This window comes from Zingiber officinale, chromosome 6B, assembly GCF_018446385.1.
Source record: "Zingiber officinale cultivar Zhangliang chromosome 6B, Zo_v1.1, whole genome shotgun sequence".
NCBI lineage: Eukaryota > Viridiplantae > Streptophyta > Magnoliopsida > Zingiberales > Zingiberaceae > Zingiber > Zingiber officinale.
In genome coordinates, this window is record NC_055996.1 from 50,393,013 (window position 1) to 50,413,804 (window position 20,792).

Genomic DNA, 20,792 nt, shown 5'->3' on the forward strand with positions numbered 1-20,792 from the left:
TCAACTCGACTCATTTCCAGTCCTACTATAAGGATCAAGTGATTGAAATCTAGGTTGACAATGCTACGTCATGTCATACGATGTCTAAATTGACCGAGTAAAAAAAAAAAAAACACTACGTGGAAGTGCCTATATTGACCGAGTTAAATAGGTAGCCGAACCACTCGACCAAACACCCAATTACATATGTTTAGACGATTAGAGTATCTTTTATAATAAATTAAATTGTTTATGGAAAAACCCTATAACACCTGAGTTGCAGCGAGAGAGCAACCGCAGTTCTCCAATCTCCATGGCCACTTCTCAGCTCTTCTTCCGCCTACGCTACCGCCGCTGTCCTTCTCTCCTCCCCCCTACGACGCCTCGTACCATCGCACCTTTCTTCCGATCAAACTCCACTTCCTCCAACTCCGAGGCGCAGGCTCCCGATCCCCCTCGCCGCCGCCGCTTCCCTCCGCCCCGGCCGCACACATTTTCAGGACCCTCCGATTTTGTCGGTAGTTGGAATCCGAGCGACGATCCTCGCGAGGCAAAAATTAGGCTTGGCCGATTGCATCGGGATTACCAGAAGCATATGAAGCAGATCCGTGCCGAGTACGCGTACGAGATGGAGCTGCTGAGGATCGAGAAGCAGAAAAAGGATGAAGCCCGCCGCGACGCGCTTCGCCTTGCCAACGAGGAACGGAACAAGGTAAAGGCTGCGGCCGCCGAGATCCGCGCTGCAGAGAGCAAGGCCTTCCAGGAGGAGCTCCGCCAAACCCTCGTATGCTTCTTTCTTTCTCTTCATTTGTCATTCTTCGTTCTGATAGTCTTATGATATCTATTCTGTTAATTTTCATTGAGTTTCTTCGTGAATTCCGAGTTGCTAATATATACATGAACTACATTTTGAATTTTATACGATAGTTTAAGAACAACCGGTTTCTTATTTCTAATTTGCTAATCTTCGCGTGTCTTGAGGGCAAATATAGAAAACGTTATAGTACCCAATTGCGATAGGTGGGTGATTTTTGAGTTATGGTTTTATGAGAAACTCCGGCTATATCTGAGTGACCATTGAATGATTGAGCACAATTACTTTGCCACGTGTTATTTCAGAAGTACATTGATCAATTTCATGTTGGTTCTGCTCAGTGAAACTTTGGCACCGCTTAATCAACTCTCTTTCCTGCTGGTTAAGCAACACATCATTGATTTCATAAGGTATTGCAGCCTTATATGCTTATGATATTGATCAACAAATTCAGACAAGAAGTTCATTTTGACCCACACTACTAGACGAAGGTGTGATTTCAAAATGGGTGTTCCAAGGGCAAGAATGGCTGGTGATGGGTGACAATCAAACCACAATAACTTCTTATTCTACTCGAGTACAATGGTCTCACTTCTATCCATGCAATTGGGATATGCCAATTTTCAATGGAATGGATGCTTCATCCACTCAACATAGAAGGTTGGAATATTCATACAACATTCAATGTGATTGGGATACCTTCTTATTATCCATAATAATACTACCCGCATTAGAAAATTTTGTTTCCTATGGTCATAAAGGTTAGATTTCTACTGTACCGCAACACTTTCAACTTATCAATTAGTGGTCCTAGACACATCAATTTCCATCTTCAAAATATTAAAATTTGGACCAACAACAATATGAAGATAAAATAATCTTTTATACACATGTTGAAGGGGGGAGGGGAAACCATTTGTATATAACCCCAGTCTTTTATTTAGTTCATCGAAGATAAATTTTGGACGATGTCATGAGTAGGGTGTGCCATGACACGTAAATCTCATCTCTATGCATGCCATGTTATGTGCCTAGTAGTCTTCTCCAACATAAACAACCATTGCAGTTTGGTGTTATAAGGAAATAATGCAACGCCTTCTGCTACACATGTTTTTATATTGCGATATTTATGTTTGTGTATTGTAATGGGTCTTCTCAAACCTTGCAATTGCATGGATCATCATTTTTACTATAATACAACATTAAGTTGTTCAAGCACATATCAATCTTGACATATTGGAGGCATACACTTTTGAACATGTCTCTGCGCCATCTAAAATTTAGCTTCATGTCATTCGGATTTGGCAAGATATCCTTGAACAATTGTAATTTTTTATCGAAATACTGTGTAGCCATGTTGTATTCTCTAACTTAGTATCCATTTCTCATGAGGTGAATGAAAGCTTGAGTGATGTGTCTGATTTTTTCAAAAGCTCATAAGGTAAATGTTGATTCATTTGGTTCTTCATGTCTCTGCGCCATCTAAAATTTAGCTTCATGTCATTCGGATTTGGCAAGATAGCCTTGAACAATTGTAATTTTTTATCGAAATATTGTGTAGTCATGTTGTATTCTCTAACTTAGTATCCACTTCTCATGAGGTGAATGAAAGCTTGAGTGGATATATCCCTCACAATGATGTGTCTGAATTTTTCAAAAGCTCTTAAGGTAAATGTTGATTCATCTGGTTCTTCATGTGATCCATGATCGTTCACGACCTTAACATTTTCACATTGATACTAAATTTGAGAGAACACTTAGTACATCATAGTTCTATAACCATCTAACTCTATGGAATATCATATGATGGGTGTATAATTACTGGGTCATTGTGAGAGGTTCAATTAGTATACCTAGATATGAAACCTTACTTGTGTAGGTGAAAATAAATAATGTCTTTCTCCTAAAATTTGCAATTTGTGCACTATAAAAAGGACACTTAAATTTATCATAGGCAGATAGTAGAAATATTTGAATCCCGATGATAAAATTGGGATTCAACTACCCATTATAAATGCATCTACAAGACATTCAATTTTGATCTCTCATTTGATACGAAGTTCATGAACAAATACAAAGTCAATTAGACATATAGAAATTTAGGTTATTCATATATGCCTAGTTGAAACTGACACAAGGCATGGTTAGGTAAGAGGTCTTATTCCATTGAGGCATCATGAATTTTCATCATGTTATGTGTCTAAATCTTAGTAATCAAAATTAAAATTTTTGGTAATACTTCCTAGCTCCAAGTACACATATCTCGTCTAGTCACATTCTATGAACATATTAGAAGATTGTTAAAATCCTTAATATCATTACACTAGCAATATTAGGTACACTATTACAGAAAAAGATATAGCTAGGATACGATAATTATTAAAATATTTAATATTTTTTATTTTTGATGCTAAACTAGAATCTTGGCGGGAAACACTAGAAGGGAAAGGTTTTAGGCTTAGTAGAATAAAGACTGAATATATAGAATTTAAATTTAGCAATATTAGACATAATGAGATAATTGTTAAAATATGGGATAACAAGTTGCGCAGAATCGAGAGCTTTAGATATTTAGGATCATTTTTACAAAATGATGGAGAGATTGAGAGAGATGTCTTACATAGAATATAAGTAGGATGGTTGAAATGAAGGAGAGTGTCGAATGTTTTATGTAAATGTAAAGTACCTCTAAAACTTAGAAGGAAAAATTCTACAAAACTACAGTTAGACTTGCTATATTATATGAAGCTGAATGTTGGGCTATGACTCGAACACATGAGTAGAAGATAAGAGTTGCAGAGATGAGGGTGTTAGGGTGGATGTGTGGACATACGAGAATGGATAGAATAAGAAATTAGAGTATTAGAGAGAAAGTCGGAGTTGCATATATTAAAGGAAAACTCCAAGACACATGTTTAAGATGGTACAAGCATGTACTTAGACGACCAATAAATGCTCTACTTAGGCGATGTGAAAAAATAAACACCCATATCAAACGAGGAAGAGGAAGACTAAAAAGACTTGATTAGCAACAATAAAATAAGATAAAATTTATTTAAGTATAGATGATGATATAGTAGGAGATAGAGCTTAATGGTGTAAAAGGATCCATATAGCCAACCACACCTAGTGGGATAAGTCTTGGTTGTTGTTGTTGTTGTTGATCCACACAGAAAATAAAATTTAGAAACCCTAGGAATAGACAACAAATTCACAGAAAAGCATCAACACTAATTTATAAGTTTTTATTATTTAAAAATCCAACCCCATCTTTTTTTTTTGTTGACGGCTAGGGCTAATTGGCTATTAAGCCCAATTAGTTTTCAGCTATTTCTTAATTAGTCTCCTAAATTTCAATTTCTTTTGATTTGACCCCTTAAACTTTTAATTTTTTTACAATTCCACCCAAATGTATCAGAAAAACTTGTCCCTCCCGTGTCTAAGGCATATCCCTCCCATGTCCAAGGTGTATCCGACTGGTCAAACCTATAGAAAGTCAACGATATTGATTTTGTCGTATCAGACATGCGTATCAGCGTATCGTATCTATATCTGTATCGGATACTTAAAAAAAAAAAAATCAAAGTATCGGTGTTACATAGATGACAATCAATAGAAGAACCAATCAAGATTCAATTGAACTAGTTGTAATCCATATGAGTCGATCACAAGCTAATTTGAACGGTGCAGACAAGCCAAGTGATAGGGCAAATACCAGAAAACAACAAGTAGCTATAAAAGGATGAAGATTTGATGATTTGACATCATGTTTTTGTTGATCTTAAGAGTATTGTTGCATTGCTGAGTCATCTTTGAGCAATTCTAAAGCAAGAGAATTCAAGCAAAAGAGAAGGGTTCATTAGTAGCTCATTTTTTGTATTGTATTTGCTTTTGCTTGTATTCTCCTTTTTGTATTTGTTGTAAGAAACAAGTGTTGTAAGAGGGTTCTCAATCTTTAAAAGGTGTCTGAGTATGAGTTGTCATGTGTGTTTGCAATTTGTAGAAGAACGTGGAACGAAAAGTGAGCGCCTACTCACCCCTTCCATCTAGCCGCTTCTCATGATCTAATATGTGGCGGCGTGCAATGTTAGGTATAGGAGGAAGTGGCGGGTGGATTGTCCATTAATGATGGCAAGGGGAGGGAGGTGCACGACCAATGGTAGATAGGAAGGGAGGCTACAACATGGGGAGGAGAGGTTGTCATCGACCGAAGATAAGTGGTCAATAGTGGGGTGTGTGGTCAACAATAATGTGAATGGTTGAGCAAAGGCGAGGCAACATAAAGGATTAGGCATAGGGGATGCAACGTTAAGGAGAAAGAAGAAGAAGTGATTTGATTAAGCTGAGGTATTATTTTATGAGGTCTTATTGCAATTCGAATAGCGTTATGAATACATAATTGTTCCTAAAATTGTTATTTCTACAATACTTATCAATAGCATGTCAATCGCAAACACTTGTTGGCTTTTGCTTTTGCGATAGATTTTTATTGTCATAATTGTAGGTCAGAGATGACACATAACCTAATATTTTGTAGTGTAATATCATGGAACATATTCAATTTAAGTTCCACGACTTTAGTAGTTTGATTTGCTTTTATTATATAATCCAATAAAGGATTCATTAAAGGTATTGTCTCATTTTAATATATTTTCGATTGTCGAATTCAAATGTAAATATTATTTTAAACAACAATTCATACATCAATTTGCATCTTTTTTCATATGCAATAGCTTTTAACTACATTACATTTCTCAGATGTATTTCCTTCTTGTAATTGAATTTGATATCTTGTCATGGGAAACCTTGTAGTTTGTTCATGTAGCAACAATAATCACAGCCAAGCTTTCTCCCACTAGGTGGGTTAGCTATATGGATTCTCCTATATCATTGGGTTCTATCCCTATCTTATTATCATTTATATTTAAATAAATTTTATCTTATTTTATTGTTACTAACCAAGTCTTCTTAGGTCTTCCTCTCCCTTTTCCTTGTTTAATGTATGTATTTGTATAGTTGAACATCACCACACTGGAGTAATTATTAGTTGTTTAAGTATATATCTGCACCATCTTAAATACGTTTTTCAAAGTTTTTTCTCAATCATTCTCGTATGTTCGTCTACCTTAACATTCTCATCTCTATGACTCATATTTTACTCGTGTACTCGAGTCATAGTCTAATATTTAACTTCATATAATATAGCAAGTGTAATCATTGTTTAATAAAATTTCCTTTTAAATTTTGAATGTGCTTTACGATCAGAGAAACTATCTTGCTTATATCCTATATACGACATGTCTCTCAACCCCTCTATTATTTTGCATAAATAATCCTAAATACTTAGAGCTTTTACAGTTAATTTGTCATCTCTTATCTTAGCAATTGTCTTATTACATCTAATATTGCTAAATTTAAATTTTATATATTCTATCTTTATTCTAGTGAGCTTGAAATTTTTTACTTCTAGTATTTTCCATCAAGATTCGAGCTTAATATTTACTCATATACGTGCCTTATTTGCCAACATAATATCATCTACAAGCATGCACCATGGTAACATGTTTTGGATGTGTCTAATAAACGCTTTGGTTAATTTGGCTAGTCTTCATTCTTGTTAATACAACCTCATATATATTCTTATTTATTTCAACATGCACTATGCGAATACTTTTCTTTTCTAGAATTTTTCATATAATTTTCCATAGGAATTTATCATAAGATTTTTCTAGGTCAATGAATACCATGTATGAGTCTTTTTTTTTTCATATACTTTTTAATTAGTTGTTTAAGAAGATGAATAACTTCTATTATCGATCTTCCAAGCATAAATTCAAATAGATTTTCGGTCACCATCGCCCCTTGTCTTAGTATTTTTTCTATTATTTTTTCTAAAAGTTTTATGACATGACTCATTAGCTTAATGCCCCTATAATTCACATAATTTTCTGTCTCTTTTGTTTATATATCGGACAGAGTATTTACCCTCTACTAATCAAATATTTCTTTTGTTTCAACATCAAGTTTAATAATTTCATAAGTCATACAATATCCTGTTTCTCTAGATATTTCTATACTTCTATCGAAATATCATCTAGTCTAACTATTTTTTTTTTTATTTTGCTTCCCATGTAAAGTCTATTATATTTCTGAAGATTAAATTTTACGATAGAAATTTATATTTTTATATTCTTCTAACTTACTTTAATTGCCTTTTGAAAATATCTCTTCTATCGCTCTTTTATTTTTTCATCATTTACTAGTACCCGCATTTATCTTTAATGCATCTTATTTGGGTAAGGTCGTTTATCTCCATCTCTCACTTTAGTTATTTTATAGATGTCCCTTTCCTTGTCTTTTGTATTTAGCTTGTAGCTTTCGATATAAATGTTTGAAAGTTTTATTTTTGCCTTTACTCATTGTGTTTTTGACCTCTTTCTTAGCTACTATAGTTTTTAAAGTTTTCTTCGTTCTTGCAAACCCATAATAAGTTATAGGCAATTCGTTTATTTTTACTTTCTCGTGTACTTTCTCGATCAACCACCAAGATTCTTATTTGGTGGTCATGTTATTTTGTCTCACTAAGTATACTCTTGGCCATCATTTTCAAATTTTATCATCTTATACCATGTCATATTTGGGTTGTCATATATTTCTCCTAATATTTGTACTTCTAATCTCTCCTTAACTATACTTGGTTTCTCATCCTTTAACTTTCATCACTTATTTTAGAAGTTGTGCACGTTTTCCTTCAATTAATACTATGTTAAGACGTATATCTAATGTTGCTATCCTATACTAGACAGTAGAGTTTTCGCTAGTGATGATCTTATAATTTTACAAATTTTTCAATCTTTATTTCCTGATCATAAGAAAAGCAATTGTGACTTATTGTTTTTGCAATCTTGTAGTACATGTCGCCATATATTCTTTAATCTCTTAGTTTCACACTAAAATTATAACAATCATGGGCTTTAAGAGGAAGAAAGATAAATGGACTAAATAATGTAAATGACACTGTGCCTATCCACACTGTGCCAATAAGAGATATTTGTGTGCAGAAGCACTTTGAGCTTCTCACCTTCAAGCATTCTCGTAGTCACAACGTGGTTATTAGTGACCCAAGTTGAAGGCTTTTCTTTAAAACATGTTATCTGTCATTTTATATTAAGACTGGAAAATTTGAAGGTCTAGCTTATTGACTTTTGAGAATATACTGCTCACCGTGATATCTTTTTGCTTGTCTTGCCTAGGGTTGCTTACTTTCTTTCAGACGACTTTATGTATTATGTAAAATCGTATAGAATCTACCAATGTTTTTTGTGATACGTTTACATTGTAACTTGATGTTTCTCGTGTTCAATGGCTTCAGTTGAAGGAAAGACAACAGAAGTTGGAAATTTGGAGGGGAAAAGAGAAATTATTGACAGAAAAAAGAGCTGACAAGAATGAGCTTCTTCGTCGTCAGAGTTCAGAATGGGTTTCAGAGGATAAGTTGGAGGACAGGATAATGGCAGCAATTATAGGTACCACAATCCTTTAATTCATTCTGTTCTTTGTATTGTGGCAGGTTTGCTCTTTTTTCAAAGTCATAGATTGTCCTGTCATTCGGAATTCTTCAGTTCAATAATGTAAAACTGATACTCAACTAATAGTCAGAAGTTGCTTTCTTCAGTAGTTGTTTTTCATTTGTCTTTCAACTTAATCAATATGGCTTTTAGGAGATGGAACCGTAAGGTTTTCCAGCACTTTTTCCGTAGCTATTTAAGCGATTGCAATTTTTATCATGGTCTGTGTAGTTCTAATTATTTGCTTTACTTTTTTGTGATGTTGGGACTGTTAATTATATTCTTCTACTCTTTTGATGGTGAAGTGGAGAGTAAACATTTTAGGATTTGTCAGCATTTTAATTTCAGGCAAAATTGGGATGATGCACAATGAAGAGTGTGATGATTTATTATATTTCTGTTAAGTAATAAATTGTGACGAGTTACTTTTTCCATTAACATATTATTCTTCTATTTTTGGGGGTCATTAGAATATAATTATCTGTATATAGTGGAGAGGTTTTTTTTTTTTAAATTTTAGGTAAAGGTGGCAATCATGTCATGTGGACGGGTTGAGTAGAGTGAGTGTGGTTCAGCTTGTTTGCTAGGTAGGGCATTGCTCGATTGTGGGTCATGCTAAGCATAATACAGGCTTCGACAACTTGTGCCCCGAGTCTTGTCCCTTTTTTGATATTGTATTATTTTAGTATTATTTTATTTTTAAAAATAAGTCTTATCGAGTTTAGACCAATTATATTAGTTTCCTAAATATCGCTATCAGTTTAATAATTCTATTTGAAAATTGGGATGCTCATTTATAGCAGTACAAATTAAAGGTAGTTGAATTTCCTAATCATCCTTCAAGTTCTATTGTTTGATAGGTATTCCCTCAAAAAGCATAGAAATTACAAGATAGGTTTTGATCAATACTATCCATTATTCATCCTTTTCAATTTGATAAATGTACTTGCAAACAAATGTATGTTGAATTTAGGAATCTAATTCACTTATCATTATACCAAACTTTGGGTCCTTGTTTGTTGTTTTCAAATAATTGATGAGCTCATTTGAAAGATTCTAAGTGAATATGCCTTTTTTTTTTACCCTAAACCGTAAGTGAATTATTTGGACTTGATTTCAAATTCTAAAGAAATTTGTGGAAATTATTTGAACTATGAGATTGGTTTTAGAATTCAGTAAATCAAATGTGGAAGTTTTTACAAAGGATATGAATGAACGTTTCAAATTACTAAATTTTATCCTCGTGGTTAGATTACAAACATGAAAAATAATAATAATAATTTAATCGATCAAACCGAACTGTTCAATTCCCTTCAAACCAAATATCGCTCATCTTCAACGCTTGATAAAAAAAAAAGGGGTGAAAAATTGCAGTCAAATTAATAAATGATAAAACAAATAATAAAAAGTTACCAACAAATTGTTTAATTTAATGATAAGTAAGATAGACTTGAAAAGAATTTTTGGTTAACAATTAAAGGTTTGAATTTGAAAAATGGCATTACTGAGCAGGAATTTAATTTTATTGTTATTACTTTTTAAAGAAGGGGAGTTTGGCACGGTAAAATTGTTACTATGTGATCAAAAAATTACGGGTTCGAATTTTAAAAATAACTTATTACAAAAAGCAGGATAAGACTGCGCATAATGAATCTTTCCTTGAAATTCCGCACGACACGAGCTTTGCACATCGGACTATCTACAATAATAGTTAAATTGAACTCGAGTCCAATTATTTTTTTTTATGCTCAAAATTATTAAAAGACCCTTAAAGTTTTCAAATTTTATAATTTCATCCATTAATTATTAATTATTAACGTAATTACTTGGGACATATTTGTAAAAATAATACGATACATAAGTTTAGTATCAATATCAACCAAATTGGCTGATCTGAATCGAGAGCCAAAGTTATTGAATCCTTAGTTGTCATTGAACGAACTTGCGATGCAGTGGAAGGATTTTCTATAGGATTTAGACGACAATCAACCGCTTCAACTCAATGGGGAGAGAGGAGAGGAAGAAGACAACAAATCCTCAAGATGTCCAATGAAAATTTAACTCTCTTTATATCCAATTCATCCTACAAGGACAATCTATATAAAACTCATAACCTGTTAACAATTCATTAATATTATTAATGAATCGGATTATTAGATTTACACCAGCAATCCACATTCGATATCTTAAACCCTTTTGATGCACCATGAATTAAATCACTTAATTGAGGTTTAAACCTAATGACGATTGCTGTGTGTGTCTTAATTCACATATTAACCCATTTTATGGATCAATATCTTTCCATGTATAGCCAAAATTAGTAAACAAGCCAACTCCCAATTCATTCTTCCAACAAAAATCCCAAGAAGCATCTTCAAAAAGATAATTTAACACTAAATAAAATTTTACGTGTATCTTCCTTACACGACAAGTTCAAAGAGGCATCATTGAGAAAACAAAGCCATCTATCCTTGCTCTTCCTCCTTGAAGATCTTTCTTCCTTAGAATGGTAGGACGAAGAGGTATCCTTAATGCGACAAGGTAAAACAAGTTATCAGTACAATAAACTTTCCTCTTATTCTACCCTCTTCTTCGGCCTTCAATAATATAAGCTCGTGTGAAATGTGTTATCGTTCGTAATAACCAAGGGGCTTAGGGAAAAAAATATTCTACAAGACAATATAAAGGTAGATGTTTTGAATGCTTCCCTCCAAAGGGCCTTCAATGTAAAGTGTTTCCGTCACAAAACTAAAAGAAGACAAAGATTAATGTTTTGAATGCTTCCCTCACAAGACAGTGTAGGTTTTCTCGTGAACACATGTTCTAAGATTGTTGCACCAACCTCCACCCTAGCATTTTAATGCTCGCAATATAGTAATTGTCTTTAACTTTTAATAATAATAGTATTTTTTTTTTAATAATTCAGTGTTTAGATTTTACCTCATTAATCTTGAAAAATAGGTAACTTCTTCTAAATTTTTTAATAAATCATATTTATCAATAAAACACTTATAAAACTTAAAAAATATACACAAAGTAACTCTCAAAATGAATAAATAATCTTTTAATATTAAGCGCACTAACTAATTAAATAATATTTTAATATTAAACTCACTAACCAACCAAATAAATTTTAAAATGTAAAAATTTTAAAAATCAAATTGAGAGATCGATAACATCTAAACGAACTAAACTCATATTAAATTTAATCTAAACTTAATCTCATAAAAAAATTAAGTCAAACTTAAACAATCATTTTAGATTTGATTTAATTGTTTTATCAAATAAATTTGAATAATGTAAAACTTGGCTATGGTCAATAATTAGTTGAGTCAAGCATAAGTCCTATTTATTTAAAAAATATGGGGAAAAAATGCATGCCAATGATATCAAGGATGAAAAAAAAGTATTGAGGGGAGAAAAAAAAAGTAAGGTTTCTTTTAAATGGAATGGAAAATAATTAAGAGAATTTTTTTTTTGTGGTGTTTATGTATCCCACGGTATGTTTTTTTAGAGGTCATGAGGAGTAGATGAAAATAAAGTAGATTAAAAAAAGAAAATTAAAATGAAATCATATTTCACTACTTTGGTTCTACTTTATTCATATGATTTACTTAGAACTTCATCACAAATTGCGATGCTTTACACACTCAAGGGTTATATCCCTGATGAGTGATAGTAAATTATCTCTAGCACAATGGGCCTTTACAAAGGAAGTGAGCAACCTCTAAAATGTGAAAGTTAAGTGCTTTAAAGCTTACCTTCAACCTTATCTCCACATCTCTCTTCCTCTAATTTTTTCTCTTTCATTTCTAGTGCCTCATTAGGTCGAGCTTCTCAATAAGAATCTCACATCATATCTCCCTCTGTTAATCACCTTACCTTAGCAAGTGAGGAGTCTTTCACTTTAATTTAATTTCATTCAATCTACAAATGCTCTAGCACTCAGTTCTCTCTCCACGTGAATTGATCATCTTAATCCACCCAAACGAGTGTAACCTCTGAGCTAGTGATTTCTTCACCCGCCTTCTTTGCAACTAGTGATAGCAACATATTTTATACAACAATAATAACAATCAAGTGTTACACTACATAGATTATTTTATGTCATTAACCTCTATCTCTTACTATATCATTACCTATATTTAAATAAATTTTATATTATTTTATTATTACTAATCAAATCTTTTTTGGTCTTCTTCCTCATTTGATGTGTATATTTATCATAATTTTACATCGTCTAATTAGAATATTTATTGGTAGTCTAAGTACATATTCATACTATTTTAAATGTCTCTCAAAAATTTTTCTCAACAGATGCAATCCTGACTTTCTTTCTAATGCTTTCATATCTTATCCTGTTCATCCCCATATGTTAGGACACACATCCACCTTAACATTTTTATCTCTATAATTCTCATCTTCTGCATATGTGGATGATTTATAACCCAACATTCAGTTCTATATAACAGTAGCAGGTCTAACCGCTATTTTCTAGAACTTTCTTTTAAGTTTTAGAGGTACTTTACGATGATATAGAACACGCGATGCTCTCCTCCATTTCAACCATCCTCCTTGTATTCTATGTAAGACATCTCTTTCAATCCCTCAATCTTTTTGGAAAATAAACCTAAATACTTAAAGTTCTCAGTTTCAGATAACGCATCATCTCCTATCTTAATAATTATCTCATTACGTCTAATATTGCTAAACTTAAATTCTATATATTCTGTCTTTATTCTATTAAGCCTAAAACCTTTTGCTTCTAGTATTTCCTGTTGGTTAGTCCTAGGAAAACGTACCGGTTCCACTACAAAAAAATTTTGTACAAGTGTCGAACCTTTCCTTAAATAACCTATTGTGTTCTTTAGAAGTTAAATTAGGAATCGCAGACGGAACTTAACATCATTGATTCAAAATTTAACTTATCTGTTCTTAATGGTTTAGATTTGAATCGCAAGCAGAACTTAACACTATTGATTCAAATCCACCTACGTTATAAATTCCATTAAATATTAATTTCTAAAATTGGCTTCCAGGACTACATGGCGAGGCACATGACCTTCTTGGATATGGGAGTAACCACCACCGCCTAGACAAAGCCTTTTAAGGAAAACTAATATTTAATTTTCTTAAATAACTCTAGGTTAACCAAAAAGAACAATCGAATCACAAATTCGAAAAACAAAGAAAACACAAACTCGAAAAATAAATTCGAAAAACTAGATCTAATGCCTCTTGTGTTTGGAATTCTTACAAAAAGAAATAACTAGCATGATGCGGAAAATAATTGCTAATTATACCTTCTCTTTGTATGCTAAAGACCTCGAGATCTTCTGTCGTATTCCTCGCCTCACCTTGGACGTCGTGTGGGTGACGATCTTCCAAGATGAACACCACCCAAAATCTTTCCTCCTCTTCCTCTAAAATCCGGCCACCACCACCACCAAGGAGAAGAGAGCAAAAGGGAAAAGAAGAGGGAAAAGGGAGGGCCGGCCACACCAAAATCTCCAAGCAAGAGAATAAGAATTGTGTCTCATGAGGCCTCCTCACCCCTTCTTTTATATTACTTGCCCAAGGCAAATAAGAGAAGAATTTTTACAAAAATTAAAATCTTCCTCTTGTTTTTCCTTTTCCCTTTTTATTTTCCTTTTCTTTCCTCTTGATTGAATCAATCACCAAATCATTGGATAATGATTTTAATTTTATTCTAATTTGGCCGGCCACCTTGCTTGGGCACCAAGCAAGGGTGGCCAGCCCCCTTAAAGAGGAAGAAAATATTTTTTTATAAAATTTTATAATCCCTTATAAAATTTTACAAGCTCTCTTCTAATTTCCTAAAGTAGGACTTAAAAAAGGAAAGTTTTAAAAATTAAAACCATGTTTTAAAATTTAAAACTTCTCTTATAAAATTTCCTTTTTTAACATGGTGATAGAAAATTTAAATTTTAAAACTTCTCTTCCTTTTGTTTCTAAACCATGAGGATGGTTAAAAAAGGAAAGTTTTAAAACTTTTAAACTTTCTTTTAAAACATGTGGCCTAATTCAAATAAGGAAAGTTTTTAAATTTAAAATCTCTCTTTTAAAATTTGTAGTTTTCTACAAAGAGAAGATTTTAAAAAATCAAAACACCTCTCCTTGTTTGAATTATTGTGGCCGACCCCTACATGCTTGGGCACCAAGCATAGGGCCGGCCCTTTAAGAAGAGATGTGGCTGGCCATTGTTTGGTCACCAAGCAATGGACCGGCCCCCTTCTTAAATTCCAAGATGGGCCTTTCTTTGGATGGATTTGAGACTTTAATGAGGCTACGACAGGGACCTAGAGGAGAAACTGGTTTTGGCATTCCGATGAGCTTGAGTATCCCGTGTTCGCCCCGAACACACAACTCAAGTTCATCGATAATAACTCATTCCACTAGAGAGTTATTATCGCACTACTGCACCAATCCCAAATTACATTCTGGGCTCCTTCTTATCATGAGTGTGTTAGTCTCCCTGTGTTTAAGATAATGAATGTCCACTAATTAAGTAAGTTACTGACAACTCACTTAATTAATATCTAGCTCCAAGAGTAGTACCACTCAACTTCATTGTCATGTCGGACTAAGTCCACCTCCAGGATTTAACATGACAATCCTTATGAGCTCCTCTTGGGGACATTCTCAACCTAGATAACTAGGACACAGATTCCTTCTATAATCAACAACACACATTATAAGTAATATCATTTTCCAACTTATCGGGCATATTAATTTATCGAGCTAAACCTCACCCTTTGATAAGTCAAAGAAATAAATATTAAATATATGTGCTTGTTATTATATTAGGATTAAGAGCACACACTTCCATAATAACTAAGGTCTAGTTCTTTTATTAAGTCAGTACAAAAAGAACTTACCTAAAATGATCCTACTCAATACACTTAGAGTGTACCAGTGTAATTTATTAATCAAGATAAACTAATACTTAATTACACTACGACTATTCAGATGATTTGTTTCTTTCCATCTTAGTCGTAAGTAATTGTTTATAATTTATAAAGAACCGACAACATGATCTTTTGTGTGTGACACCACACACTATATTGTCTACTATATAAATTAATTGAACAATTACATTTAACAAATAAATGTAGATATTGACCAATGTGATTCTTTTATTTCAAAAATAAATGTTTACAAAAGCTAGGCTTTTAGTATACACTCTAACAATCTCCCACTTATACTAAAAGACTAAGTTGCCATATCTGCTGCCATACATCTGATTTCCATCCCCTCCACATGCCGATCAAAAGCTTTCGTCGGAAGGACCTTAGTGAAAGAATCTGCCAGGTTATCTGCTGATGCAATCTTGGCGACAACAACTTCTCCTCGCTTGACAATGTATCAGGTGGTACTTGCACTTTATATGTTTACTTGCCTTATGGGCTCGTGGTTCCTTGGAGTTTGCAACTACACCGCTATTATCACAATAAATTGTGATGATTTTGGGCAAACCAGGAATCACATCTAAGTCCATTAGAAAGTTCCTGAGCCATACAACTTCTTTGGCTGCCTTAGAGGCTGCCACATACTCAGCTTCCATGGTTGAGTCCGAGACACATTTCTGCTTAACAGTCCTCCATGCAATGGCTCCACCTCCTAGAGTAAACACATAGCCTGATGTAGACTTACTATTGTCCCTATCTGATTGGAAGTCCGAATCCGTGTAACCCACAGGGAGCAAATAGTCTGCTTGGTAGACTAGCATATAATCTCTAGTCCTTCTCAGGTACTTCAATATATGCTTTACAGCAGTCCAATGTCCTTGTCCAGGGTTACTCTGATATCTGCTATCCATGCCCACGTAAAACAGATATCAGGTCTCGTACACAGCATTGCATACATAAGGCTTCCTACAGCAGAAGCATAATGAACTACCTTCATATCCTCCATCTCCTTTGATGTCTTCGGAGACATCTCTTTAGATAAGGCTACTCCATGCCTAAAAGGTAAGAAACCTTTCTTGGAGTTCTGCATGCTAAAACGAGCAAGAATCGTATCTATATATGAAGCTTGAGATAGACACAACATTTTTTTCTTGCGATCCCTTATGACTTTGATCCCAAGAATGTGTGCACATTCTCCTAAGTCCTTCATATCAAATTGTTTGGGCAACCATACCCTTACGTCCGATAATACTTTGACATTGTTGCCAATTAACAAAATATCATCTACGTATAGTATAAGAAATACCACCACGTTTCCGTTACACTTCTTGTATACACAAGACTCATCTGGACACTGAATAAATCCATATGACTAGATTACTTCGTTAAATCGGATGTTCTAAGATCTTGAAGCTTGCTTCAGTCCATAAATGGACCGATTGAGCTTGCACACTAGATGCTCTTTGCCCTTTTCAATGAACCCTTCTAGTTGCTTCATATGGATATTTTCTTCAAACTTCCATTAAGGAAAGCTGTCTTGACATCCATTTGTCAAATCTCATAATTCATATGAGCGGCAATGGATAAGAGTATCCGGATAGACTTAAGCATGGCTATCGACGAAGAGGTCTCCTCATAATCGATTCCCTCTTTCAAAGTGTACCCTTTCGCAACAAGCATTGCTTTGAAGGTTTCTACCTTCCCGTCTATCCCTCTTTTCCTTTTGTAGATCCACTTGCATCCAACGGCTTTTACACCATCAGGTGGTTCTACAAGCTCCCAGACCTTATTAGAATACATAGATTCTATTTCTGAATTCATTATCTTTTGCCAAGATACTACATCTATATCTTGGAGTGCTTCGTCATATGTCTGGGGATCAGGTTCATGTTTGCCCGGGATCAAGTCTGAAGACTCTCCCAAAAATATGAATCTCTCAGGTTGCCTTACAACCCTCCCACTACGACGAGGCACTGTCGGTGGTTGTGTATCATGTGTGACACATGTTGCAGTCTCTTGTGGTACTTCATCTTGTACTGTTGGTACTAAAGTAGACGTGTCCTCTCTAAGTTCTTCTAGAACAATTTTGCTACTGGGCTTGTGGTTCATTATATAGTCTTCTTCTAAAAACCGGGCATTGGTGCTAACAATGACCTTCTGGTCTTTAGGACTATAAAATAAACCACCTTTCGTTCCTCTGGGATAACCCACAAACACGTGTACTTCTGTACGAGATTCTAACTTATTAGCATCTGGATTTAGCACATGTGCTGGACTATCCCAAATCTAAATATGTCTTAGACTGGGCTTTCACCCATTCCACAATTCTGTGGGAGTAGAGGATACTGATTTAGAAGGAACTAAGTTCAGAATGTGCGCTGTCGTTTCCAGAGTGTATCCCCAAAACGAATTTGGTAATTCTGAATAACTCATCATCAATCTAACCATCTCCATAAGAGTCCTATTCCTTCGTTCTGCTACACCATTCTGTTGGGGTGTACCAGGTGTGGACAACTGGGATTGAATTCCGGCCTCTGATAAGTAATTTCTAAACTCTCCTAAGAGGTACTCGCCACCACGATCAGATCATAGTGTCTTGATACTTTTACCAAGACGTTTCTCCACATCAGCCTTGTACTCTTTGAATTTATCAAAGCACTCAGACTTGCGGTGCATCAGGTAAATATATCCGTATCTTAAATAATCATCTATAAAAGAGACAAAATATTCAAAACAACCTCTTGCCTGGATAGACATAGGACCACACAAATCAGAATGCACCAGTTTTAACGCTTCTTTGGCTTTATACCCCTTGGCCTTAAAAGGTCTTGTGGTCATCTTACCTTCCAAGCAAAATTCACAGGTTGGAAAATTTTCCAACTCTAATGGACCCAAGAGTCCATCAGCCATGAGTCTTTGAATCCTACTTAAGTTAATATGACCAAGCCTTAGATGCCGAAGATACGTTTGGTTCATCTCCGAAGGTTCTTTTCTGTTATTAGAGTTAGAAGATGTGTTATTAATTTCCATATTTTTCTTTGTGGGAGAAATTGGATTTAAATTATATAAATTGCCAGCCAATGCACCAGAACAGATAATCACCTTATTTCTCTTTATAACCACATTGTTACTAAAGGAAACAGAATATCCATCCAAATACAGTTTAGAAACTGAAATTAAATTCTTTCTAAAACTGGGTACATAAAGACAATTTCTTAAAATCAAACTTCTATTCATATCAAAAGATAAGTAGACGTCTCCCACTGCAATAGCCGCCACCTTAGTAGCATTGCCCATGTAGACAGTTATCTCTCCTTTAAATAGTCATCGGGTTTCCTAGAACCTCTGCAAAGAATTGTAGACATGATCAGCGACTCCCGTATCTACACACCAGGTGCTGGTAGATAACACTGCTAAACATGTTTTAACTACTAGAGCATGAGATATACCTTTATTGTTCTGATTCCTACAAGGACAGTCCGCCTTCCAATGTCCTGACTGCTTGCAGATGAAGCACTTGCCCTTCAGCTTCTTCATTCCAACTTTTTTTGCTGTGCCCTGAGGTTTATTCACCTTCTTTGCTGAAAAGACCTGTTTCTTCTTCTTCTTGCCTTTCGGCTTAGAAGTAGAACCATTTTCAGCATAGTGAATCTGAGAACTTTGATGAAATATACCTTCTGTTGCCTATAGTTTTGTCAGAAGTTTCCCCAACGTATACTCTCTTTTGTTCATGTTATAGTTCAGGCAGAACTGCTCAAAACTTCTGGGTAACGTTTGGAGAATTATATCGACCTGGGTTTCTCCATCGATTTCTCCTCCAAGAACTTGTATTTCATTTAGATAGGCTATCATTTTGAGGATATGATCCCTTACGGGTGTCCCCTCAGGCATGGTGGCTGTCATTAGCTTTTCATTGCCTCTTGCCTAGCAGCCCGACTCTGGTGCCCAAAGAGTTCTTTGAGATTGTTCATTATATCATAAGCTGTTGGTAAATCTTGATGCTGATGTTGCAATACATTTGGCATTGATGCCAAAATGTAACACCGCGCCATCTCATCAGCTTTTACCCATTTCTTATGATACTCAATCTCCTCTGGGGTAGAGTCACCGTTAGATGCATCAGGGCATACCTCTGACAGTACAAACTTATAGCTTTCAGCAGTTAAGACAATGTCCAGGTTCCTTTTCCAATCTATATAATTGGGACCAGTAAGTTTATTTTTTTTCTGTATAATGGCCAGTGGGTTGAAAGTCATCCTAAGAATTACAAAAATAAACTTTGGTCAAAACTCTAAATTTAGAATAATATTGATTCCTCAAACAATACTATTTTAAATTAACCAACACCTCAAATCACCGTGAATTTTGCATGCCACGATAGTGTGGACGTATACAAAATCAAATATTTGTAAGAGGAGGTTTTACCCATTAATTTTATTCTTGTCAACCTAACTTTATGACAAATAAAATTAATAATTGGTTTTCCTTCGGTCACACAAATAATAGCAGTGACTCCGATGGGGAGGATACTATTAGACGTGCCTAAGTGTATACCATTACTTAACACTTAGTCCATTAATAAGATTATGCCCCTTCCGATGGGGAAGATCACACGCTCTTAATTAATTTCCTATAGTTATCCAAAATGGAAGTTTGATCTAGTGATCCACAAACAAACTCATCCGATATGGAGGAAGGCACTCAGAGCCAACGCGCAAGTTTGTTTGCATCACTTACAAACCAGTAATGGAGACCGTGGAATTTATTAAAATTCCTCTCCCACTTAGTTATTTAAAAATTGAGGATTTTAACCTATGCTAGCATACATCACATGCACATAAACATCACAGTAAATATAAGCAATAAAATTAGAAATTAATTTTCCAACTATTATGGCCTTTTTCCATCACTGTCTTCAATATGCTCCAACCATAGCTGCTGTCATCTTTACCCACCGCCATCGGGTCAAGTTGTCGCATCTATCTTGCTTCTTATTCCGCTGCGCCTCTGGTCCTCCAATAGCACCACGCCTTGCAAAGATACGATCCGCGACAAATATAGAATTTTACATATATCGATCCTATATTCCATAAAGGAATGTACATGTATTCTAGATCGATCAAAAAATAAAATTCTAAAAATAATACAACTTCTGCTGTATTTAATACATACAATCATGCACACAAAATAATACCCTTGACATGTACAAGGGTCCAATCATACACAAAATCTAAATGTCATAATAGTTGAAGTCTGCAACCACAAAGTTAGCACATCCTACTATTATCCTGCCTAAATTATGTATGACATGTGCATAATTAATTTGAAAACCAAAACACACAGAGGCAAACCCTAGCTCTGATACCAATTGTTGATTAGTCCTAGGAAAACATACCGGTTCCACTGTATAAAAATTTTATACAAGTGTCGAAACTTTCCTTAAATAACCTATTGTGTTCTTTAGAAGTTAAATTAGGAATCACAGATGGAACTTAACATCAT

The 20,792-nt window shown here is 34.5% G+C and overlaps 1 protein-coding gene across 1 annotated transcript; it reads left to right on the plus strand.

Annotated features, from left to right (window-relative positions):
* The first annotated feature begins 213 nt into the window (after positions 1-213).
* LOC121992418 lies at positions 214-8,467 on the plus strand. Its single transcript, XM_042546772.1, has 2 exons — positions 214-763; positions 8,166-8,467. The coding sequence occupies exons 1-2, from the start codon at positions 293-295 to the stop codon at positions 8,334-8,336; spliced, it is 642 nt and encodes a 213-aa protein (XP_042402706.1). The 5' UTR covers positions 214-292; the 3' UTR covers positions 8,337-8,467.
* The last annotated feature ends 12,325 nt before the right edge of the window (positions 8,468-20,792 follow it).

Coding starts and splice junctions, on each gene's coding strand:
- LOC121992418 (XM_042546772.1), top strand. CDS start 293: ATGGCCACTTCTCAGCTCTTCTTCCGCCTACGCTACCGCCGCTGTCCT. Junction 764..8,165: donor AGGAGCTCCGCCAAACCCTC/GTATGCTTCTTT, acceptor CAATGGCTTCAG/TTGAAGGAAAGACAACAGAA.